Raw genomic sequence first — 23363 nt, 5'->3', positions numbered from 1 at the left:
GGCCTCCAGCCCTCTGATCATCTTTGTGGCCATCCTCTGGACCCACTCCAACAGGTCCATGCCCTTCTTTTGTTTGGGGCTCCAGAGCTGGAATTCTCTGAGTATATTCTATTCAATTTCTCATAAAACACCCCCAAAACACTTTTACCTTTCCAGGAAGACCTTTTGTGAGCTGAGATTGGTGCTGTCTGAGGGTGCCCCAGAGAACAGGAGGTTCTGTTGTTGGCTCTGCAGGACTCAGACCTGTCCTACAGCAAAAGGAAAATAGGAACTTGGGGTGATCTCAGATTAAATCCACTTTTGATAGCAAAGAGCTGTTCAGCATTGTGGCTCCCAATGCACCAGACTGCAGAGCAGAGCTGTGGGGATTTTGTTGTGTTCGTACTGTTTTAGTTGCCCCAACCCACCTTAGGAGTGTTTTTAAGACAGAAATCCTGCTGCGCCTTGTGGGTCCTGAGATACAAACGGGCTGTCATTGCAGGGGGTTGACTAGGTGACCCGTAAAGGCCCCTTCCAACCATACCATTCTAGGAGTCTACGATTCTGTGGCACTGGTGCGAGCAGAGGAATGCACCTTCCAAGTGCATCTCTCTAAAGCCCTCAGCCCCTCTAATCATACCTGAGGAAGACCTCAGCTCTGCCCTCCCAGCCAGGGACACAGAGGGCTCATTACAGCTGCCCACAGACAGCTGCCCAGCAGCGTTTCCATGGCTTTAGCACCACGATGTCTTCTCTGTGGGACTGCTAGATAACACAGAGATGCCGTGGGAGAACTGTGTCCTTCTGGAGGGCAGCCTGCAGCCCAGCAGGACCCCTCAAAGAAGGAATCACTTATCTTAAATTTGCTTATCCTGAAGGCACGATCAGGTCATTTCCAGCCGCATACACTGTGATTCCCAGAGCGCCAAAGGCAGACAGGATGCAAGTTGGCTGCTTTTCCTCCATGGACATACGTGCACGAAAGTACGTGCAGTGTTGGTGTCTCAGCTGCGCTTCAATCCTTAGCCCCCCCCCCACCAGGGAGTGTAACAGTAAGAACAAGGGCAGATGGGAGAAGAGGGAATGCCAAAGTACCTCTGCCAGGGCAGGCAGGAGAGGGAGACACAGTCGGACACTTGAGCAAATCTCCTCTGTGGTGGTCAGGTTGCTGGAAAGGCAACTCATGACCAAACCCGCATGACACGAAGGGCAGAGGCTCTGCTGTGTGAGCGAGGGGACCAGGGGTTGCTCCAGGGAAGGCATCTGCACTGTCGGGGAGGGCAGGGAGATGCCTGTATCCCCCTTCCCACAGCATTTCTGGGAGCCCGCCTCTCTTCCTCCCTGCCCATGACTCTCTTACCTGGAGCTTGTCTTGGCCAGGACCTGTTTCTCTGTCCCCATATCTCCTCCCTCTTCATGCTCACAGACCCCATTCCGCCTGCTGCGTGCACAGCTCTGCCCTGCAGACCCCTCCTGGCATCAGGGCACTGCCCAGGGACATCTTCGTGTGCAGGGGTTAACGAGAACCTCAGACAAGTCCTATCAACAAATGGGGTCTCAGAGCCTTGTGCACGGTGGAGAAATCCGTTCCCATCTCTCCCTGCCCATCCAGCCGACCAAGAGGAGAAAACTCACAGCACAGACTTGTTCCCCTGCAGGTGAATAGTTCCTTGGCATCGTTTTTCAAAAGAACCCTCTGCAAATGTCCTTGGGGTGATCTGGAGCTGGGAGCAGTCCTCAACCCTGCAGTTCCCTTGCAAAAGCAGAAGTAATCTGCCTCACTGGCGGTCACTCCTTCCACCCACAGCTTCTCCACACAGCGCCATGGGAGCTCCCCGGGCAGGCTGAGAGCATACCCTAGCAGGCGGCAGAGCCCCTGCCCCGGCACACAGCCCCCGGGGGGCAGGGACCCTGCTGGCAAGGACAGCTCTGCCCACCCCTGCCTGCACACCCAGTGTCACCTCCTGCAGACGTCCCCAGGTGCAGGCAGCCATCATGCCCTGTGCCTCTGATGGTGGGGCAGGGAAGCCCTGCTCTGGAGCACGTCCTTCTCCTTTGCCCCAGCCATGGAAGGTGCCAGCTGTAGATAGTGCCAGGAGCTGCAGCTGCACTGCCCCGCAGCCAGAGACTTACTGTGCCGAGGGCTGTGGAGATGCCTCCCCTGGTGAACACTCCGCTCTGCACTCGCTGCCTGCAGGAAGTGCCCTCAGCCCTCCTGCGCTGTGCAGAGGAGCTGCTCCTGGGCAGAGCTGTCTCTCTGCAGCACTGCCCGCTTGCCAGGAGCTCCCTCCATCCCAGCAGCCCGGCCCAGCTCAGCAGCAGAGGACCAGCCCACGCTGGCACTGCCTCTGTCCGCTCTGGGCTCCCTGGAGGTGTCCCTGGGGCTCCAGGGGAACCGCCTGTGAAAAAGGCTGATGCAATCTCTGATGTTCCCTCCCTCAGGTGGGCAGAGACACTTACTTCCAGCAGTGTTATTTCTCCCAGCAGAAGAAGAGCTGGCCATGAGTACCTCCTCTTCTTGTCCCATCAGTAGCACACATGGGGTCTTGGACTCTTGGTACCAGGATTCCTTATGGCAAGTCACCGCTTGCCTGGTGCCACAGCTGGGGGGCTTCAGCCCAAATGTGCAACAATGATCTCAGCCAGTGTCTGAAGGAACTGGGCTTTTTTAGCCTGGAGAAAAGCAGGCTGAGGGGAGACCTTATTGCTCTCTACAACTACCTGAAAGGCGGTTGTAGAGAGGTGGGGCTTGGTCTCTTCTACTAAGTAACAAGCGATAGGACAAGAGGAATTGGGCTCAAGTTGCACCGGGGGAGGTTTACATTAGACATTAGGAAAAACGTCTTGACTGAGAGGGTTATCAAGCATCGGACCAGGCTACCCGGGAAGGGGTTGAGTCACCATCCCTGGAGGTATTGAAAAGACATGTTGGGGTGGTGCTGAGGGACATGGTTTAGTGGTGGACTTGGTTAACAGTTGGAGTCGATGATCCTAAAGGTCCCTTCCAACCTAAACGATTCCATGATTTTATGATTCTATGATTCCATGATTCTATGATTCCATGATTCTATTCTACATAAATTCTGAGAGCCAAGTTACAAAGAAAGGGAAAAATAGGTGAAGCTGTATTTTCCAGACTCACTAATTCTCTGTCAGTAAAGAGAAGGTCCCACAGCCTGTGGGAAGTTTTCATTAGTTGGCCCTATGGGAAGTTTTGTTTCTTGGGTCTCTTGGCTCGAGCCTGCTGCGTTCCTATTTCCAGCAAGGGCAAAAGTTCCCGTTCAGGTATCAAACTTTTGCCCATCCTGCCCGGAGAGCCAGGACAGTTGTGTCACACAACATTCAGTGTCAGAGTGAAGATGGAAAAGAAGTGTGAATTGAAATGATTTGTCCTCCAATGGAAACTCAAATCCTGAGCTGGCTGGACCACATTGGCTGCAGTTAGACATAAGTTACCTGAGACAAATGTGAGTTCAGACCTGTTTGGCAGAGTTTCTCACAGCCCTCACTGAGGAGAGCAGGGTGTTGCGAGAGGGGAGCGAGTATCTGTTCGCCAAATCCCCAGGTAGTGCCCAAACCATCTTGCCTTTGGCCTCTGGCATCTCATGCCTTGAGATGCAAGAAATGCTGGGCCTTCTGTCAGTAATCCTCCAACAATCCTTCAGGCGGTTGTGTGAGTTCCCTATCAGTATCTAAAAAAAGTAACACCCTCCCCCAAAACTAAACAAGCAAAAGCCCCACCAATCACAAAAAAAACAATCCAAAGTCACCCACAAACATTAATCTGCCTAAATCTAAATGCAGCAGTTTGCATCTTGGACAGCCGCTCTGGGCAGTGCCAGTGAAATCAGTATTTGCAGCGTGAGCTGTGATACCCCATCCTCAAGAACAAATCCAAAGCAGTTCAGAGGAAGGGTGGTCTTTCAAAAGGCACTGTGTGTGTCCCCAGGTGGCATGGACACTGCTGATTCCCCACTCCAGAGCGGCAGAGGCTGGAGCCCTTTTGCAGGATGGACTTCTTGCCAGGAAGCCACAGCTATGGGGTTGTCTCACCTGGTTCTTACTGTCCCTTAGCTCAGCATCCATTTCCGTGTATTTCACTCTTTTCTATGTCTACTCTTTCTATATGTCGGAATGACAGAAAAGCAAACATTTCCTAAAAGTTTGTCATAATGTCCTTGCTATAGACAAGAAGCCCATCAACCCTGGAGGCAGCCAAGAACATTGCCATGAGCATCAAGAAGATCCAAGAAGCTCAAGGCCTCTTCTGAAGGGCAGCAAATTCTTGCAACTGTGATTTGAGCCTGGAAGTGGGAAGGAATTTTCGTCTGTGCTTGGAGGAGGAATAAGTGTGTTGTGGCAGTATGTCAGGGCCGAAGGCCCTTGCGCAAATCAGGGATGATGGAGACATTTCCATCTTGTGTGCATGCCTCAGGGCAGGAAATGGGGCACGCCCGCTGCTGGGGGTGTGTGTACTCAGTCATGCCTCATGACCTGACCTTGTTCTCTCATGCAAGAAAGAAGAAAACAGGAGGACTGAATTTGCCATACCTCAGTCAGCCAGTGGGAAACAAAAAAGTAAAGACATTGGGAGAGGAGGGTCGGAGAGGGGGAGACAGATTAGGAGGAGGAAAGAAGGGGGAAAGTGATGATTGCTGTGTTAAAACATCGGGAAGCCAAGACCCAGCTTGTTTGCCTGTCTTCTGAAGATGGATCTTGGTTTTTCTTTTCGGGGGGGTGACCCTGTCAGACTAGCTTTCACAGTTGTCCTCTGCTAGGAAGCCCAGAGAACACGAGGGCTGGCATGCATCTACTGGAATTTAGACGTGTCCACTAGCGGGGCTTGATTCAGCTGCCCACTTCTCACTGCCAATAGGGAGGTGCCCTGAGGAGTCCCAGGCATGCAAGAATGGCAGCCCTCAGCTTGGCTGGGTAACGGAAGAGGAAACAGCATGTTTAGCGTAAGTTTTCTCCCACTCCTGGGCAGGTGTGGCATTTCACAGCTCCCACCTGCAGGATCACAATCGTGTTTACTTTAAAGAAGGAAGCAAGCCAGGGAAGATTTGACACTCTTCAACACCAGACCTGTATTTCTTTAAGACACAAATTCCCCTCTCCCACTTCTCATTCCACAACCAGTCCACAGATTCTGCACTTCTAAATATATACCCGGTACACAAAATATGCACTTACGAATTGTCCATGCTTGGTCAAAGGAGACCCACAACCTGTGCCTTCCTGGTGGATCTCAACTAGTATGAGCTCTTGACGCAGGCCACAGTTTTTCTGAGTGCATTTCCTAGAGCCCCCTTGACCTCCCTGTTCCGCAGGCTGTAGAGGAGAGGATTGACCATGGGCGTGAGGATGGTGTAGAAAAAGGAGAGCACTTGATTGAGCTGCCTCAGTGAGGCTGTCCTGGGTATCATATAGACAACGACGAGGGTGCCATAGAAAACAGTGACCACCATGAGGTGAGAGGAGCAGGTGGAGAAGGCCTTCTGCCTCCCCATGGTGGTCGGGATCCTCAGGATCGCAGCTATGATGCAGATGTAGGATACCAAAGTGACTACAAACGGGACGACTACATCCAGAAAACAGATTATGAAAGTCACCAGTCTAAGCACGGTGGTGTCACTGCAGGCGAGCTCTAGCAATGGGGCAAAATCACAGAAGAAGTGATCAATTGCATTGGGACCACAGAAGTGTAACTTGGAAAATTGTCCAGTGACTATGGTAGACATCAGTAATCCTGCTAGCCAGGACCCAGCCGCCAGCTGGAGACAGAGCTTCCAGTTCATGAGGCTTGCATAGAGCAGGGGTTGACATATGGCCAAGTACCGATCATAGGACATGGTGGCCAGCAGATAGCACTCAGCACCTGCAAAACAGCCAAAAAAAAAGAACTGCGTCATGCAGCCTTGAGCAGAAATGGTTCTGTCCCTGGTTAGGAAGCTGGCCAGCAGCCTGGGCAGGATAGTGGAGGTATAGCAGATTTCTACACTGGATAAATTCCCCAGGAAGAAGTACATGGGAGTGTGAAGATGCCGATGTGCCACCACCAGCACAACAACGAGGATGTTGCCGAACATGGTCACCATGTAGATCATGAGAGAGAGGATGAAGAGAGGCACCTGAAGCTTGGGGACGTTACTCAGTCCCAGCAGGAGGAACACCACTGGTGAGGTCTGGTTGTCCCATTCTTCTTTCTCCATGAGGTGCTGTAGGACCTTCTTTTCCCCATGAGGCAGGAAGGGAACCTGGGGAAGGGCATGTGTTTCTGTGTTTTTTGTGAAAATGAACTGGGAAGAAGTCACTGCCAGAGACAACATGGAGGTTTTCCCCCATTTGACTGAATTCCGACTTGGTTTAGGGGCACTATTCCTGGCGAAAGGGCAAGAAAAGGTTCTTTGAGAGGGCCAAACTGCTCTTCTTTGAAGAATCTCCTTTGATTAGAGAGGTGAGTTGCCGCATCAAGGTGCCTATTTCTGTGGAATGAAAGAGAACGTTCATTTGATCACATTAGATGATGATGCGTGAAGTTATTGCCAGGACTAGCCAGCATAGGTTTAGCCAAATCCTGCTTTCAAGCAACAGAAAGATGGGCCAGGGAGGAAAACTCCATCATGCAAAAAAGCCTTTAGGGGAATACATCACTGACCTCAGCATTGCCACCTGAGTGCTCAGGGCTCCCTGTTCAGCACTGCAATGAAGACACAAGAGTGTCCTGGGGGTGAGTGGGGGCTGAGGCGGTGCAGGATCCTCATGAAGCACAGGTTTCCAGTAAATGCCTGATACACACCTGGTTGCCTGCCCAGGGAACGCCTGTGGCTGAAAGAGAAAGCCCACACCACCTCTCTGGGCTTCCATAACACTCAGGTCAGACAAAACACTGTCCCTGATGATGCTCTGCCTCAAACTTCACACATTTGACAGAGAGTTGGAGATGGCCAAGGCAGGCACCTGGAGAGCCCAGAGAGTTCCTGGGACGGAGGAGCCCTTTGACTCAGTGAGTCAGTGCACCTACACTGGGATGCATTGTTCCAGAAGGTGCTTCCATGGGGAGAGTGCCCCAGAGTCAGTGCTCTCAGTAAATCACACCCCATGTGGATGGCTGAGAGACAGCTGTGAGAGAGCTGAGGCATTGAGGTGAAGCCCTAAGACACAAGCAAGATGGAGAAAGAGACAGAGAGAGATTAAGAGTTGAGACATTAAAGGACGTGTGTTGGCACGCTGGCCCCATACCCTCCTCTCCAACCTCTTCATGTCCACGGAGGTGTCCGAGTGCCCATCAGCTGATGCCCCGCAGCTCTGTCTCTGCACTGACAACCACGCTGCCTGTATCTGTTCAGTGGTGTCAAGGACCCAGGGAGGGTATCCAGAGGAAAGAGTGAGCTGGAATAAGAAGACGTGCAGGACAGGGCTGTACCAAGACACATGGTCCCACTTCCTAGTGGCCGCTGTGCAAAGAGCCACTGGCACACTAATGACACGCGCCTCAGCAAACCCAGCACCTACCTGTAGTCCCCAGCAGGATGTCACAGCCCTTCCTCTGAGGGGAATGGAGCATGAAAGGCAAGGTCTGGGGGCTATCTCCTGCCTCTTCCCCATTCCACCCTCCCCTTTCCAATTCTGCCTGCAGACCCTGACCCATGGCTTAGTCACTGCTCTGTCCTTGCACTCACCTGTCACCATCTCCTTCTGAGAGTCTTCAGCAGCACCTGAATATCCCCTTCTCTGCAGTGCCTCCCGGGTTTATAGAAGAGGCTCCTGAAGGTTCCTGCTGCAGCTCAACTCTCTGTGTCACAGCAAGTGAGCCCTGTGCAAGTGAAGCCCTGGGGGGATGAAAGCCCTGAGCTGCCCTCCCTTGGACCTCTGTGCTCTTCGGAGGCGGGGAAACAAGCCAGGGAATGAGCCGTGATCTCTTCCAGCTCACGGAGCAGAACTATAATGAGATGCTCCTCACAGCTTCTCCTTCTAGACTCCACGAATGGTTGTTGGGGAGGAAGGAGTGATTTCCTCCAAGCTGAGGAGACTGGGAATGTGGGACAGGATAAGTCCCCCACAGGGGTGCCAGGCTCTGCCCATTAAGGAGAGGGGAAACCCAAACCTTCCCCAGAGGCCAAGACCTTTATTTGCTGTTCAATATATTCATCGATGATCTGGATGAAGGGATAGAGTGTACCATCAGCAAGTTTGCTGATGACACTAAACCGGGAGGAGTCGCTGACACGCCAGAAGGCTGTGCTGCTTTACAGCGTGACCTGGACAGGCTGGAGAGTTGGGCAGGGAGGAACCTAATGAAATTCAACAAGGGTAAATTTAGGGTACTGCATCTGGGGAGGAATAACCCCACGCATCAGTAGAGGTTGGGGGCTGACCTCCTGGAGAGCAGCTGTGTGGAAAGGGACCTGGGAGTCCTGGTGGACAACAGAATGACTTTGAGCCAGCAATGTGCCCTGGCAGCCAAGAGGGCCAATGGCATCCTGGGGTGCATCAAGCAGAGTGTGGCCAGAAGGTCGAGGGAGGTCGTCCTCCCCCTCTACTCTGCCCTGGTGAGGCCGCATCCGGAGTACTGCGTCCAGTTCTGGGCTCCCCAGTTCAAGAAGGACAGGGAACTGCTGGAGAGGGTCCAGCAAAGGGCTACGAAGATGATTAGGGGATTAGAACATCTTTCATATGAGGAAAGGCTGAGGAACTTGGGTTTCTTTAGTCTAGAGAAAAGAAGACTGAGAGGGGATCTTATTAATGCTTTCAAATACTTAAAGGGAGGATGCCAGAGGGATGGGAGGAGTCTTTTTTCAGTGGTGCCCATTGATAGAACAAGGGGTAATGGGCACAAGCTTGAACATAGGAAGTTCCATCTTAACATGAGGAGGAACTTCTTCACTTTGAGGGTAGTGGAGCACTGGAACAGGCTGCCCAGAGAGGTTGTGGAGTCTCCCACTCTGGAGACATTCAAAACCCGCCTGGACGCTGTCCTGTGCAACCTGTTTTAGGTGACCCTGCTCTGGCAGGGGGGTTGGACTAGATGATCTCCAGAGGTCCCTTCCAACCTTGACTATTCCGTGATTCTGTGATTCTGTGCTGGGGGCTAAAGTGAGCTCAGCTGCTGATCTAGAGTGACAGTTAGGACTCCACCCTCCTAGAGGAATGGTGCACAGGGTTCTGCTTGGCTCCAGCTTTAGGTTAAGGGAGCTGACTTAGGTTAAGCTCTGCTGACTTGCTCCTCATGACAGGTGGACCCCTCAGGTCTCTCCTCTGAGTGCAAAGGGAGAGAAGGACCCTGGGACATCATTTAGGGTAGCAACTGCACAGAGCATTGTCTCCAGTGGAGTCAGACTTGGTGGTCAGGGCTGTGTCCCAGTAGGGTCTTGAAAACTTCAAAGAGTAGACATTCCATAGCCTGCCTGGACTACTTGTTCCAATGTCTGTCTGTCTGATGTTCTTCCTGTTCCAGGTCAGAATCTCCCCTTTCAGGTTATAGAATCATAGACTCCTAGGATGGTTAGAGTTGGAAGGGACCTTAAAAATCATCTTGTTCCAACCCCCTGTCATGGGCACCTTCCACCAGTCCAGGTTGCTCAAAGCCCCATCCACCCTGGCCTTGAACACTTCAAGGGATGGAACAGCCACGGCTTCTCTGGGCAACCTGTGCCAGTGTCTCACCACCCTCAGAGCGAAGAATTTCTTTTCCCATATCCAATCTAAATCTCCCCTTTTCCAGTTTGAAGCCATTCCCCCTCGTCCTATCACTACATGCCCTTGTAAAAAGTCCCTCTCCAGCTTTCTTGTAGGCCCCCTTTAAGTACTGAAAGGCCACTGTAAGGTCTCCCTGGAGCCTTCTCTTCTGCAGACTGAAAAACCCCAACTCTCTCAGCCTCTCTTCATAAGAGAGGTCTCCATCCACTTGCATCATAAGAATGAAACCATGTAGTTACCAAGGCTAATGGTTTCTTCAAAAGCAGAGTCCTTTTGTAACTGTAAGGTTGTAGCCGTTCCTGGTGGGGGTCTCTGCAGATCCATCTCTGATCACACATGAAGCCTTGCTCCAGATGTTCCCCAGCTGTTGGTGGCTTTCGATGTGTGTGAGGCCAGAGCGGGGGGACGAGGGGCCCATGAGCAGCCCTCCCTCGGCAGATCCCACCACCCTTCAGGCACACTAGCTGAAGGGGGGTTTAGCAGGTGGGTGGGACAAGACAATCTCCGGAGACCCCCTCCAAAACCCTACCGGTGTGATCCTGGGATTCTGTGAGTGATCTGGTTTGAGCCAGTGCACCTGAAGGAATTTTTTCCTGGATGAAATTTACGTTCACTCTTGGCTCTAGTTAAGGTCTGACCCACGCTTTAACTCCAGATGAGCTTTTCTGTCAAAAACAAGAGCATTTTACCTTTCCCACTTGGGTTCTGATAGTGACTCCCAGACACCCTGGCCACCTTTTTCCTCTACAAGACAGCTTGCTTCCAGACACTGCTCCCCTGACTGAAGGGAGCTGAGGGTCCTCACTGGTGCCTACCTGAGGCTGGTGGCAGCTGAAGAAGCGTGTCCTGATCAAACGGTGCAGGTACAGCCTGGAGAGTCAGGCCCGGCAAGGAGTCAGAGCCCATTTTGCCAAGTTGTACCATGCTGTTCCTCCAGGAGTTCCTCAGCTCTTGCAACGTTGAGGTCTATGGTCAGCAGGGTCCCGTGAGCCTTGTGCAGAGGGCAGGAGAGAGCCAGTCAGCCTTCTCCAGCCCATGAGTCTCTCTAGGAGAAGACCCAGGTCTGCCTTAGGCACTGGTTCTATCCAGCTGCTGGACCCTGGTCTTCATGGTCTCCTCATTGCCTGCACCCGGGCATTGGAGTCCTACAGGCCCTGCTGCAGTTGCTGGAAGACAGACCTCGTATCCTCCTCACCGGTGATTCCAGCTTGAAGTTCACTGCCATTCACACATGCCCACTAAGAACAGAGGATGCGCCCGCACAGAAGGTAGTTGGAAATCGGCTCCAATGAGAACACGGGACACAGGCTACTGCAGGGCTCCATCAGAGAAGCCTGCTGACTAGAAACCTGTTTCCACTCACACGGTCCCTTTTTCCCCCTTTGCTCTGTTTTCCTATTTTGTTGCCAAACCACTTTCCTGCTGGTTCTGTTTTCCTTTACACTCAAAAGGAGTTTTCCAGGGCTACACACAACAGGGACTTATGCGAGAGTCCCGATTTCAGTATGTATATAGCAACACACGGATTATGGTGCTGTAGGCATCCTAGTCAAGGGAAGGCTTAAAGGGAAATTGCAAGGAGACTTTTGCAATGGCTGCGTTGGTCTGTAGAAGAGATGCTTCTGAAATGATCATAGAATTATAGAGTGATTGAGGTTGGAAAAAGCCTTTTAGATCATCGAGTCCAACTGTTAACCTAACACTGCCAAGTCCAGCAGTTAATTTTGAAGGTGACTCATTTTGGCTCATTTTGGAGCTGGTTAATTTTGAAGGGGGTGACTCAACTCAGTCCTTTGGTTCCATGTCAATCCCCTCTCTCAGACCAGTGTCTCCTCTTGTCGATGTAGATGATGAGTTGGGAGGGTCCCTGGACCACCCAGGGGATTAATGACTGAAGAGCTCTGGCTGCACACTTGCACAGGCTTGATGCCCAGCTACACCACCATGAGAAATGTAACAGAATTCATACAGCTTTTGCCAGAAATATCAGTTCCTAGCTGGCAGTCCAGAATACCCATGCAAACCAGCAAGGCTGGAGAGGCATTTCCTGAGTCTGAAGACAAGTGGGCTGGATCAATATTTGTTTCATGCCACTGGGTAAAAACACAGAGAAAAGCAGAATCCTTACAGAGGGCAGTTCTGGTGTCCCATTTCAAGAAGGAAGAGGAAGCCCAAGAAAAGGGAAGGAAGGGTCAAAAACACAACAAGGTTTTAGTTACCCTTGTCATGCATTCAACTGACTGGGTACTGAAATTGATCCTCACAACCGTACCACATCTTTCCTGAAGACCTTTCCAGTCATTCCAGAGTGGAAAGTCCTCCTTTTCACACCGCTGCTGGTGTTTTATCTGCTCACTGTCACGGGGAATGCAGTCACCATTGCCGTCATTTGACTCTGCCGCTAGTACCACACCCCCATGGATCCCTTCCTCAGCACCTTGTCCTTCTTGGCCATTTGGTTCACTTTGGTCATTCCCCTAACATGTTTGGCAGTCTCTGTGGCTGCTTACAAGTCACAGACCTTCTCCTCTGTCTTCCTGGGCCCAGCTGAGTTTAACCTATGTGCTGGGATGTGTTTCCTTTGCTGCAGCGCCATTTGCAACCCCTCATACTACTCTGTCCTTACAAACTCCTGGTTGTGCTCCATGCTCATCTTTAGCTGCTGGGAAATGACATCTCTGTCCATGCTCAGCCCCACCAACTTGTATGCCATCGGACCCTCTGTGCCCAGTGTAGAGACTGCTTCTTCTGCGGCATCGTCCCTTTGCCGGGAGCAGCCCGCATGGGCACCAGCTACTATGAAACATTAGCGTTGCTCTCTCCTCTTATTTTCAGATAATTTAGGTGTCACCCAACAGATTAAGAACACACAACCCTTTGGGTGTTTGAACTGACCCAGAAAATGGAAACTGGGACTGTGACCTCTGTTGCACTGACTCACTATGCTCATCCTGCTGTAGGTGACTGAGCCTGAGCCACATCCAGCCAGTGGTTTAACCTCAGAAAGTTTTCCAGGCAAAGCCAGTGCAGAAATTACCCTGTGCCAGACTAGAGGCAAAGAACAAGCCGGGCGATTGGGTTCTAAGACAAGCCTGAGCCCCAAGCTCAAATGTCCATGCAAGCATGGGGCACCGCCCTATACTGAACTTCCCATTTTACTCCTTGGGTAAGTGCTACCCATTCTGCCCTGGACAGAGCCTGCGGGGACAACACAGGCTGTGGAGAAGCTTTGCATCCCTGCTTCAAACCCACCATCTCCTCCCCACCCTCTCCTCCCCTTGCATTTTGAATCATCCTAATTTGGGGGGTCATCTGTTCTGCTTCATTCTATGTCTAAAAGCAAATGCAAAGATGAAGAGAAAAACATCAGTCTTTAATGCGCTATTTTTTCTTGTGCTTCCTTCTGTTAGATGTGTATTTTGATGTAAAAAAAGAAAACCCACTAAGTTAATGAGTCAGAGATTTGAGACTCGAATAATGAGTTTCATGTACTTCGTTGCAGGTGCCTATGAGAACTTGCTTCCCCAAGGCTCCCTCTACAGTCAATGGAGACACAAGAAAATGCTAGAGGTTGGGTCCTCCCAACCCATAACTGGCATGCCAAAGAAAGATTACAAATCTCTTCCAGACACTCTTCTCTTGCCCTGCATTTAGGTCAGGACATTTGGTAGTAATAGCAATGAGCCGCTGTTTGGAAACCACTGCATTTCGGCCCAGACGAATGTCAGAGGAGACCGTGTGACAGAGTGTGTGGAACCATGGTAAATTTCAATCATTATTTAGAATACTGAAGAAGACAAGTTCTATGTGGTCCCTATTCCACCCACTCCCCCTTTCCGGAAGAAAGCAAGAAGAGAGCAAGAATCTGTGGAAGAGAGCAGGGGATTACAAAAGAGGTGCTCGATATTACTTGGTTTGAAATCAACAAATCCTCAGGGATTCCTAGCCCAAAAAGGCAAGTACTGAAAAGTACAAAAAAGAGCTTTCAACATACACATTTGATTTGATTTGATTTGATTTGATTTGATGTTTAACATTTGTGCAATAGAAGATATGAGTTTGGCACACAGGTATGACAGACGTTTGCAATAGGTCTGAGTGAATTTGGAATTTCCCAGGAATGGGCTGAAATGGCTAAAAGCCTCTTTAAAATCTTCTGTTCTGCAGAAAGAACCCTTTGTGAGTGTTTGAAAAAGGTAGAAAGAAGACGACAAATACTCTGGGGACTCTAACTGAAATGTAAAACATAAAAGCCAGGGTGTGAGAAATGCTTGAAGGACTATCTCTGTGTTCTATAGGAAGACTGCAGGAAAACAAAGGCGTAGAAGAGGAAGGATAGACCTGGTCATCCAGACCATGAAATTATCACACTTGGCTTTGTGCCGTGTTCCTGTCTCGGCAGGATGAACTGAAATTCAGCATGGGACCAGAAAATGAAACTGCAGTTACTGAGTTCATCCTCGAGGTTTTCTCGGGGCTTGATCAAAGACTACAGCTATTTCTCTCTCTGGTCCTTCTGCTCATATACCTGACAACAGTGATGGGGAACACAACCATCATTTTCCTCGTGTGTGTGGATCACCGCCTGCAAACCCCCATGTACTTTTTCATCAGCAACCTGTCCTTCCTGGAAATATGGTTTATGTCCTCCACGAGCATCAAATTGTTTGTGATCCTGGGTTCTGGTAGGAGAACAATCTCACTAAGCAGCTGCTTTGCCCAATCCTATTTCTATTTTGCCCTGGGCTGTACAGAGTTTGTTCTACTTGTTGTCATGTCCTTTGACCGCTATGTTGCCATCTGCCAGCCTTTGCGTTACACTGCCATCGTGAAGCCTCAGCTCTGCGTCCACTTGATTCTTGCTGCTTGGGTCATGGGCATCACACTCTTGACTTACCGTCCGGTCCTCCTCTACAAGCTGACTTTCTGTGGTTCGAACAAGATCCATCATTTTTTTTGTGACAACTCCCCCTTATTCAAATTGTCCTGCTCTGACACCAGCCTGATTTGGAAAATAGACTCGGTTTTATTTTCGTTTGTCATTCTCGGTTCCTTATGTTTAACTCTGACATTTTACATAGGCATCCTTCCCTGTATTCTACACCTCCCAGCAGCCTCCGGCAGGAAGAAGGCCTTTGCTACATGTTCTTCTCATCTCACCACCTTGGCCATCGTATACGGGAGCTGCATTGCTCTCTATGTGCATCCTTCAGGAGATGTTTCCTTGGAGGCAAACAGAATGGTAGCTTTGCTGAACACTGTCCTGTACCCATTCTTAAATCCATTCATCTACAGTCTTAGAAACAAGGCTGTGACACTGGCCCTGAATGAAGCCATTGCCCGTGCAACACGATAGCTTTTCCCTCAATCACGATGCCTTTCGGGACAGCAACTCCAATGATCTGCTCTCCTATGTTAAATAATACCAATGAATATGCATGTAACCACCAAACACAGATGTCTCAGGAGATTTATGTTCTCATTGGATTGATTTAGGTTGAGTGATAAGAAGCTCATCTGCAACTGAAGAAGGCACAAGCAATGTCAGGGGTGTAACTCACTTAATGTCCTGCTCCCCAACCCACCACAGCAGAGCCACCAGCTCATCAAGAGCCCATCTCCAGAAATCAAGAAGAGCACAGAGGCACAGTGGCAGATGGAAACCCCAATTACAGACTCCTGAGGAAGGACCATCTCAGCTCAGCTCCTTCCAGGGCTGTCCTGGAACAGCCATCAGCCCCAGGTGTGAAACCCATCAAGAAGAATCACAGAGAGCAGCTCTCTGGATCACCATTTGGACTACGGGGATTGTTGCCTAGGGCTGTAGGACACATTATGGGTACGCTCCTTTTGATGCAGCCCAGGATGTGGTTGGCTTTCTGGGCCAGTAGTTCCCTGAGCTGCACTTTTGGCCTCCTTCAAAGGTGGGTCCAACACTTGATTGTCCTCTCTCACAAGAGACCTCTACAAATCCAATGACTTTTCAAAAATTATATTCCGCAGAAATACTGATCTTCCCCCGCAACTTCATTGCCACTATTCTGCCTGTTAATAAAGTGGTTTTAATATCTCTCATCTTTCAGACCTGTATCACCTGTTTATATACAATGACCATTTCTAAAGTCAGCTTTTCAGATGCAGACTGTCTCGACAAAGGCCTTTTCTATTGCACTCCACTTTTCTCCTGCCCTTCCTCTTTGGTCATTCAGATTCCTGTCACCTATCCAGCTGCTGCTTTGAGCTTCAGGGAGTTACAAGTTTGGCTGTCTTTCCGTCGTCTAATTATCTCCTTTAGCCAAGTCTGTAACTACGTTTATATCTCTCTTTTTGTACCTGTCCATCTAAAGCATTTCTGATAAGATCATCCCTTGTAGCAAAGCAACCTCATTAGAGGCAGCTTGTCCTGAGCATCTGGTTGCAGAGGGTGTTTTATTGTTTATCAAACTTGATCATGCTTTACTTTTCTCTGCTTGCAAAGAGGAAAACTCCTCCTGCGCCTGGGTGCAGCCAGGTCTCTGAGGAGCACAGGAGGGAGATGGTGCAATGGAGCTGTAACACCCAGCTGCAGACTTCAGTGGAGAAGTCTGAGGTAAGGAAAAGTGATGCAAATCCCAGTTGGCCAATGACAGGGATGGGGAGGACAGGGAGGTGAGGAGCAAAGCTGTCCATACAGTCTCAGACCTCAGGGGACTGCTTTTCCTTGCTGTCCAGACCTCCTGAGGAGACCCTCTGCATCAATATCAACTGCTGACTGCTTCTATCGCATCTTTCTCACTGAAAAGTTAATAAAAAGAACCTTTGAAATAAATAAAAAAATATTTTCTATTAGGTTCTCTGTAAAATCTTCTTTCTAAATTACACTATGAAACATCTCCAATTATCTTTCTTGAAGACTTGAAGAAAATTACAGGGAAAGAAATAGCTCATTAGGACTTTCTGTACCTTAACGAGCCCCATGATGTATTTGGTCCTGACTCCATCAACCTCAGACACTGAGAGGAGACTGAACAAGGGCTCCAGAAGTCCAAGTCAGAAGCAAAGTACCTTGAAGCCTTGATTGGGCCCACTGAGGGTCGTTACTGCCAAAGCCTCCCCAGGGACTCGTTAGAGGAGATAACTGGAGGCTGTGGTTGCAGGTAGGCAGAGGCACTGTGCAGGTGGCTGTAATGCTGAGGAACCCCTTGGCTTGGTTGATGCAGCAGAAAGGCCAACCCCTGACCCCCAGGCCCTGGGAAGGCAGGTCCTGCCCCTCACTGGTGGCTCAGGGCTCTTCCTGGGGGTGGTGGGGTGTGAGGGTGAGTGAGGCTGAGTGTAGGAAAACCGCACACCACCTCCCGGTTTCCCCGAGCAATGGGGAAGAAGAAACCAAGTCCAGAGCCTCACCATAAAGTTGTGCCTGTGTTATGGTTTGAGAAACCCCTCAAAATTTATTGTCCTTTAGACAATCACTCTGTCACCCGATGACCCCTGCCCACCCAGGAAAGGGAATCAGGCAAAAAACAAGCAAACACATGGGTGGAAATGTCAACAGATTTAATAGACAAAGATTGGATAATTTACGTTACTAAAACCAAAGAACCAATATGGATCCAGATACCAATACAAAATATACAAAGACTACACTCAGCCAACGATATCAGTCGGAAGCTGTGCACTCCCAGCAGTGGACAGTAAATGTGGGACACTGCGAGCGCTACAGCTTCGGGAGGAGGGGGAGGGCTGGAGGATCTGGCACTGGGGAAGAAGTTCTCAGGATGGCAGCCATCAAGGGAGAGAATGAACTTTGCAGCAAACTTTCTAATCTATATTGAATGTGACGACGCTCATGGTATGAAATAACCGTGGTGGAAGCTTGGGTCGAGTGCTGAGGTCTCCTCCTGAGGTCCCCGCACCGGGTGAGCTCGAAAACGCTGAGACCTCGAAACCCACACACCACAGCTGGCTATAAAGTAAATATAGTCACAAATTCAGACACTAGAGTCCTCTAAAAGTGCAGTCTCACTCAAATTACTGTTATATTTGTCTTCTAAAGTATATATACACACACACGCAAAAATATAATTCTCTAAAGTGATGAACTATTCCTTTAAGAGGTCTGTTGAATTTCTGTAGTTCAAAACGAGGAGTCCCATCTATCGTAATTGTCAGCAGAACTGCTACCCTGGACTTCCGGGGGGCAGACTTGGGGCTTTTCAGGAGCCTGGTTGACAAAGTCCCCTGGGAGGCAGTCCTCCAGGGCAAAGGAGCCCAGGAAGCCTGCATGTTTTTCAAGAAGGAAGTCTTAAAGGCGCAGGAGCAGGCTGTCCTCCTGTGCCGAAAGACAATCTGTCAGGGAAAAAGACCGGCCTGGCTGAACGGGGAGCTAGGGTTGCAACGTAGGGAGAAAAAGAGGATTTATGGCCTTTGGAAGGGCAGGCCACTCATGAGGACTACAAAGAGGTAGTGAGGCTATGTGGGGAGAAAATTAGAAGGACCAAAGCCCAGCTGGAACTAAACCTGGCTCCTGTTTTCAAGGGCAACAAACAAAGTTTCTATAAGTGTATTAGCAATAAAAAGAAGACTGAGGATAATCTCTATCCTCTAGTAGATGGGACCGGTAACATCGTGACCAAGGATGAGGAAAAGGCTGAGGTACTTTATGCCGTCTTTGCCTCAGTCTTCAGCAGTAGAACCAGTTGTTCTCTGAGTGCCCAGACCCTTGAGATAGAAGACAAGGATGGGGAGCAGAATGAAGCCCCTGTAATCCAAGGGGAAATGGTGAGGGACCTGCTTCAGCACCTGGAGGTACACAAATCTATGGGGCTGGATGGGATCCACCTGAGGGTACTGAGGGAGCTGGTGGAAGTGCTCACCAGCCCACTTTGCATCATTTATGAGAAGTCCTGGCTAACCAGGGAGGTCCCAGCTGACTGGAGGTTGGCAAACGTGACACCCATCCACAAGAAGGGCAGGAAGGAGGATCCAGGGAAGTACAGGCCGGTCAGTCTGACCTCGGTGTCTGGGAAGGTCATGGAACAGATCATCCTCAGGGCCATTACATGGCACATGCAGGAGAATAGGGTGATCAGGCCCAGTCAGCATGGGTTTGTGAAAGGCAAGTCATGCCTGACAAACCTCATTTCCTTCTATGACAAGGTGACCCACTTAGTGGATGAGGGAAAAGCTGTAGATGTAATCTACCTGGATTGTAGCAAAGCTTTTGACACCGTTTCCCACAGCATTCTCCTGGAGAAACTGGCTGCTCATGGCCTGGACCACGTGTACTCTTCGCTGGGTAAAAAACCATCTGGATGGCCGTGCCCAGAGAGTGGTGGTGAATGGAGTTCAATCCAGTTGGTGTCCAGTCACAAGTGTTGTATCCCAGGGCTTGGTGCTGGGGCCGGTTCTCTTTAATATCTTTATCAATGGTCTGGATGAGGGGATCGAATGCACCCTCAGTAAGTTCGCAGATGACATTAAACTAGATGGGCGTGCTGATCTGCTTGAGGGTAGGTTGGCTCTGCAGAGGGATCTGGACAGGCTGGACTAATGGGCCGAGGTCAATGGTGTGAGGTTCAACAAGTCCAAGTGCCGGGTCCTGCACTTGGGTCACAACAGCCCCATGCAGCACTACAGGATGGGGGCGGAGTGTCTGGAAAGCTGCCCGGCAGAAAATTACCTGGGGGTGTTGGTGGACAGCCGGCTGAATGTGAGCCAGCAGTGTGCCCAGGTGGCCAAGAAGGCCAACAGCATCCTGGCCTGTATCAGGAATGGTTTGGTGAGCAGGACTGGGGCAGTGATCGCTCCCCTGTACTCGGCACTGGTGAGACCCCACCTTGAGTACTGCGTTCAGTTTTGGGCCCCTCACTACAAGGACATTGAGGTGTTGGAGCGTGTCCAGAGAAGGGCAACAAAACTGGTGAGGGGTCTGGAGGACAAATCTTATGAGGAAGGACTGAGGGAACTGGGGTTGTTTAGCCTGGAGAAGAGGAGGCTGAGGGGAGACTTTATCACCCTCTACAACTACCTGAAAGGAGGTTGTAGAGAGGTGGGGGCTGACCTCCCTGCTGACAAATGATAGGAGGAGAGGAAATGGCTTTAAGTTATGTCAGGGGAGGTTTAGACTGAATATTAGGAAACACGTTTTCACTGAACGGGTTCTTAAACATTGGAATAGGCTGCCCAGGAAGGTGGTGGATTCACCATCCCTGGAGGTGTTTAAAAACAGGGTAGATGTGGTACTTAGGGACATGGTTTAGAAGTGGTTTCTGTCAGGGTACATTAATGGTTTGACTTGATGATCTTAAAGGTCCCTTCCAACCTCAGCAATTCTATGATTCTATAACATATACTGCTGAATGGTGTTATTGCTGCCTGGGTATTTCCCCTTGTTGAACTCGGTGAAGTTCCCCTCTGCTCCTTTCTCCAGCCTGCTGAGGTCCCTCAGAAGGGGAGCACAACCATCTTGTGTAGCAGCAACTCCTCTCAGTTTCATATCGTCTGCAGCCCGCTGAGGGTGAACTCTGCCCCACCATCCAGGCCATTAACCAAGTTGTTAAAGAGCGTTGGTCCCAGTGTCGACTCCCCACGTACAGACGTAGTAAATGACCTCTAGCTGGATTGCGCATCTCTGGTCACAACCTTCTGACCCCAGGTGTTCAGCAAGCTTCCAATCGACCGCCCTTTCACAGAACCACAGAATCATAGAACCTATGATAGAGAACTCCTATATTCTTTTCTGTGTTCTCTCTCTAATCATAGAGATCTCCAGTGACAATAATGGCATTGTTCCCCTGTTCAGCCCCACATTGCCTGACAGAATTCGGGGCAGCTACTCAATTTCAGGTCTATTCAGAGGCAAGGTCTGACCCCTCTCTATCCCACAGTGACACGCGTTGCATGGACATGAAGCACATCGCACAGGCATCCTCACTCACTCCCTTGGTGATACAGTCAATGAAAAGACCAATAACTTGAACAGTGTGCCCGAATATATCTTGTCCTAAAGGAGAGCACTGTCCAGGCCCAGCAATGGTCCATATCAAAACTGAATTGAAACTCAAAAGGAATTCCAGGGCACCAAGATGAGCTTTTGCTACTTCGGGAACAGTTAAAGAAGCCCAAGGGATAATGTAGCAGCACTGCTGAATTTAGTAGGAGTAAGTGTAGATAGATCTGAGATACTTGATGTCCTCTTTTCCTCGGTTACCACCAGCAAGGTCTCCCAGGCCTTTGTGCTTTGAGGCAGGATTCCAGAGGAGAACAACCTGCAGTGGATGGGGAACAAGCCATGAGCCAACTACACACTTACCAGTGCGTAGGACCAGAGAGTTTGCATCCAAGGGTGTTTTGTTTTTTTTTTTCACCAGGAGGTGCTGCTCTGTGATGATCCCAGCAAGAAAGGCACTCAGCCTCCATAAGGGACCTTTGAAACTCTTCTGACATCTACCCAGAGAAGCCTCCAGGTGCATGAGCAGGTTCCTATGAAGAACCGTAAGTATCCTGGCATTCAGTGGCCAGGCAAAGCAACAGGGTGCCAACAGTCTGGAGGATCTTGGGATGACTTCTTAACACAGCTGCCAGGTGGGCCAGGAAGGGTGGTGCTCACCTAGCCCAGGTACTGGCCAACATGGAAGAGCTGGTCAGGGTGTGATCAACAGTGTCAGCCCTGGCGGTCGTGACCAGGAAATAGTGGCGTCCCAGGTGCCAAAGAGGAGTGAGGAAGGCCAGCAGCTGAGCACAGATGGGCAGGCTCCAGAGAAGACGACTTTGACGTGTGTGGGAGACTGATACAAGCGGTACCCTGGGAAGCAGCTCGGAAGGGTGAAGGAGCTCAGGGAATCTCATAGGCCTTACAGGACAGCCTCCTCCAAGGGCAGGAAGGATCTCTCTGAACAGCCATGAAGAGAAACATCCCTCTGAGGAGGCTGCTGGTGTAAAGTGAGTGAGCGCCAGGGTCAAAAGGCAGCCGGCAGGAGGTGGAAGCAGGGGCAGCTGCCAAGGAGGAACTGAGAACCCTTGGCCCAGCATGGAGGGAGGGTGTCAAAGCCAAAGCTGCCATGGGCTGGAGCGTTGCAGTGCTTGGGAGCAAAAGCCAAAAGAGCTGATGCAGGCTTGGAGGGTCATGGGGAATGAGTCAGCCTCTGCCGGGAGGCCTGTGACAAGTGGGCACTGCAGAGGTTTGCATCTTGAATGCATGCCTCAGCCTAGGAGAGGGGGGTGCCTCCTGCAAGGGATGGTGCGGGGGCTGTGCCAGTCCATCCATATGGCTCTGGATGGTGCCGACTCTACTTGAAGTCATTCCTCTAAGCCAAACGCATTGGCATTAATGCCAAAGGGGCTAGTTAAAATCAAACATGTTATTCCCTTTGTCTCTCTGCTTTGACATCTTTTCACTTTGACTGCACTCCCAAAATCTCTTTAATGAGCCACATCAGACCTGAAGACTAAAGGAAAATTATGCCCCAACTTGGTTCCTTCGGGTGGTTTTTTTTGTGGGAATGAGCCCTCTGGTGCCGAGTTCCTGAACTGCAGCTCCTGAAAGGCTGACCAAGCTTCTGGAGAAGCAGCAAACCTGGAGGTTTCTGAGGGTGTTGGCAGGCCCTGCTGACGTCCCTCACTGAAGAGACCATGGAGGGAATGAGCAGGCAAAGCACCTGTCTCTTTGGACTGGTAAAGCAGGAAGTCGAAGGCACTTGGTACAGGAGGAAATTTAAATGTGAAGACCCCTGTGAAAGCCCTTGATGTGCTTCACCAAGCAGAATGGTCAAGCCCAGAGCCCCAGCCCCTGGGAAGGGGTATCCTTGGCCTCTTAAAATACTCTGGTCACTTTGTGGGGGCAATGCAATGTGGGAATGTGTAACACGAGGTGCAGATCAGCAGTAGCGCACGTCCCAGGCTCTGTGGAGGGCAGGTGAGGAGAAAAAATGCACTGGAGCTGTCAGAATCTGGTGTCCTCTCATGGCGCACAGTGGGAGAGACAGAAGCCATAGCTGAGCAGACAAGGCTCTCAGTTCTGTTTGGGTGTCAAAGCCCCACCAAGGCCCTTGGCCGTCCCCACCACAGCTGCACACTCCTACTCCTGTGCCTGCTTCCTTCCTGTGAGCACTGGGATTTTCTGGGGCTTTGCCAATGCCTGTGACTTCCCGACAATGCATGTGGATTCTTCAGTCATGATGACCTTCCAAAATGTATCACAGCAGCCCTCTTGTGACATTGGGCTGATCTCCCAACATCTTTAGATTCATCCCATCTGGTCCAATGGACTACTAAGGGTTGACCTTAGCTAAGTATCCCCAGACTTGATCTCCATCCACTGCTGGGTTTTGCATGGGGTTTTGCCTCTTAGGCACATGGAACTGGGAGGCCTTGCTGGTGAAGAAGGAGGAGAGAAGAGAACACAGAAAAACTTGGATCTACACATGCTCTTACCGAATTCAGCAGTGGTCACACACGATGTTCAATTCTTCTTTCAAAGTTCATGGAGTAGTAACAGCTCATCCTTATGCCCTTGAACTTCCGTGCAAGTGTCAGCTCTATAGGACCTGTGGCTTTTCTAAAACCAACCGTATTTCTGAATTCTTCCTTTGTTTTAACACATGCCTCCTCATCTCACATGCTTCATTTTCTCTATGGAGCTTCCCCATGAATTTTCTGTTTCCCCAAGCTCCTCTCCTGACAGCTGGGCTTGTTTTTTTCTGACTATT

General features: G+C 50.3%; 2 protein-coding genes across 2 annotated transcripts; one reads left to right on the top strand and one right to left on the bottom strand.

The window, feature by feature from the left end:
• Positions 1 to 5231: 5231 nt before the first annotated feature.
• Positions 5232 to 6191, bottom strand: LOC309684844 (olfactory receptor 8A1-like; the record flags this gene model as incomplete). Its single annotated transcript, XM_082500691.1, has 1 exon — positions 5232 to 6191. One exon carries the CDS (start codon positions 6189 to 6191, stop codon positions 5232 to 5234), a length of 960 nt encoding a protein of 319 aa, XP_082356817.1.
• Positions 6192 to 14098: 7907 nt separating this feature from the next.
• LOC309684849 (olfactory receptor 6E1-like) lies at positions 14099 to 15034 on the top strand (the record flags this gene model as incomplete). Its single annotated transcript, XM_082500696.1, has 1 exon — positions 14099 to 15034. One exon carries the CDS (start codon positions 14099 to 14101, stop codon positions 15032 to 15034), a length of 936 nt encoding a protein of 311 aa, XP_082356822.1.
• Between the last annotated feature and the right edge of the window lie 8329 nt (positions 15035 to 23363).

This window comes from Vanellus vanellus (assembly GCF_965231255.1).
Source record: "Vanellus vanellus genome assembly, contig: HAP1_SCAFFOLD_343, whole genome shotgun sequence".
Taxonomy (NCBI): domain Eukaryota; kingdom Metazoa; phylum Chordata; class Aves; order Charadriiformes; family Charadriidae; genus Vanellus; species Vanellus vanellus.
Note: the sequence above shows the minus strand (reverse complement) of the source record. Positions and strands in the feature narration are given on the sequence as shown.